Here is a 1,674-nt window from a genome sequence, read left to right on the forward strand (position 1 = left end):
ATCCTGCCCATTTGCCACCATGGAGTCATGCATGAACCTCTCTGGATCAAAGACATGAGGCCTCCCCCACGAATTGGGATCTCTTCCTATCGCCCAAGCATTCACATACATCCTTGTTTTGGGTAGAATATCATAGCCATTTAGCTTAAAGTGCTGCATGGTTTCCCTAGGAAGTAGCAGCGGAGCGGGAGGGTGCAGCCTCATCGTCTCCTTGATGACACACTTCAAGAAATGAAGTTGGTGAAGGTCACTCTCCTCCACCTCCCCTTTGCTTCCGACACATCCTCTTACCTCGTCTTGTGCTCTCTTCATCAGCTCAGGTTGTCTGATGAGCTCCGCCATCGCCCACTCCACGGTTGCCGAGGATGTGTCCGTCCCACCAATGAAAATATCCTGCACTTGAGCTTGGTTATTATGAAAGAGAAAAGGCGTTAACAAGAACTGGATGCTGTGAAAAGGGTGGCATCAACTACCATGAGCACTCCTTTGATGTGGTCTTCTGTTAGACCCTCCTCATCCTTTTGCATGCGGAGCAAAGCATCTAAGACGTCTCCGTCCTCTTTACCTTGTTGCCTCAATCGATCTTGGTGGTAATCTATACGGCGTTGGTAGATGCTATCGAGTTTGAGATAGGCCCTTTCAAGTCTGGATCTCATCCCACTTAGCCTATCAACCCACCCCAACAATGGTAAGTAATCAGATAAAAACAAGCCAGTAACCACCGCTTGGGCTTCTCTGAGCATGTCGTGGAGTTGGATGTCGCCTCCATCGTCGAAGCCGGAGCCAAAGGCAGTTCTGCATGTCATATTGCAGGAAAGCGAGAGCAGCAACTCGCTCAGGTTGACCATGGTCGAAGCGCGAGCGTGAGAACATATCAGTTTCGTCACTCGCTCCATCTCTTCTTTTCTTATGTCCCTAAAAGAGTTGATCTTCCTGGCGCTGAAGAGTTCGACGGTGCAGAACTTCCGAATCTGCCTCCATCGTTCTCCGTATGGGGTTAAGGCGACGTCGGAGAAACCGTATGAAAACTTGGAAAAGGAGAGGAGCGAAGGCCGACTGCAGCACTCAAGATCGTGTGTCTTGAGCACTTCCTTAGCCATCTCCGGCGAGGACACGACGACAACGGGGACTCGACCAAGTTTCAAGTGCATGAGAGGTCCATGTTTCTTGGAGAGTTCCCAAAGGGAGCGATGCAGCAAGCTGCTCCCCAAGAGGTGGAGGTGGCCGATGACGGGGAGCTTGGGTGGACCTGGAGGGAACTTCCAGGTCGCCGAGCCACCTCTCGCCTTCCGACCTGCGAGTAGAAGTGAAGACAGCAGTGCGAGAACAACGAGAAGAGAAGGGAGAGAGGAGAGCAGGAAGGGAGGAACTGCCATGGTTGCGTTTTGTGATGGTAGCTCACTTATGTTGACAAGGGAATGGTAGGAGCGCCTGCTGATTTATAGTTGTGACACTACTGAGTTGATCTGTTTTCATATGAATTGCTCCACAACAAGTATTTTATTCTTTTAAGATTAATAAAAATAATAGATAAGATAATTATATATCAAACTAGCAAGAAAAATTAGATCAAAATTATCTTCCAATGGGAAAACCAACCTCCCAAGCAAACACCAATTTGTCACCAAAGAATCATGTGTTATTTTTTTGTTTTTTTTCAAAAGATGTTTCTTT

At 48.0% G+C, this 1,674-nt stretch overlaps 1 protein-coding gene across 1 annotated transcript in view; it reads right to left on the reverse strand.

Annotated features, from left to right (window-relative positions):
* Positions 1-1,376, reverse strand: part of LOC135619845 (cytochrome P450 71A1-like) — a 1,877-nt gene extending 501 nt beyond the window's left edge. Inside the window, exons 1-2 of the mRNA XM_065122250.1 lie at positions 474-1,376; positions 1-393 (exon numbers count right to left, since the gene is read on the reverse strand). The exon at positions 1-393 is cut by the window's left edge and continues 501 nt beyond it. Coding sequence (XP_064978322.1) covers positions 1-393; positions 474-1,376 — 1,296 coding nt within the window. The remainder of the gene's footprint in view (positions 394-473) is intronic.
* Between the last annotated feature and the right edge of the window lie 298 nt (positions 1,377-1,674).

This window comes from Musa acuminata, chromosome BXJ1-3 (genome assembly GCF_036884655.1).
Source record: "Musa acuminata AAA Group cultivar baxijiao chromosome BXJ1-3, Cavendish_Baxijiao_AAA, whole genome shotgun sequence".
NCBI classification, from domain to species: domain Eukaryota; kingdom Viridiplantae; phylum Streptophyta; class Magnoliopsida; order Zingiberales; family Musaceae; genus Musa; species Musa acuminata.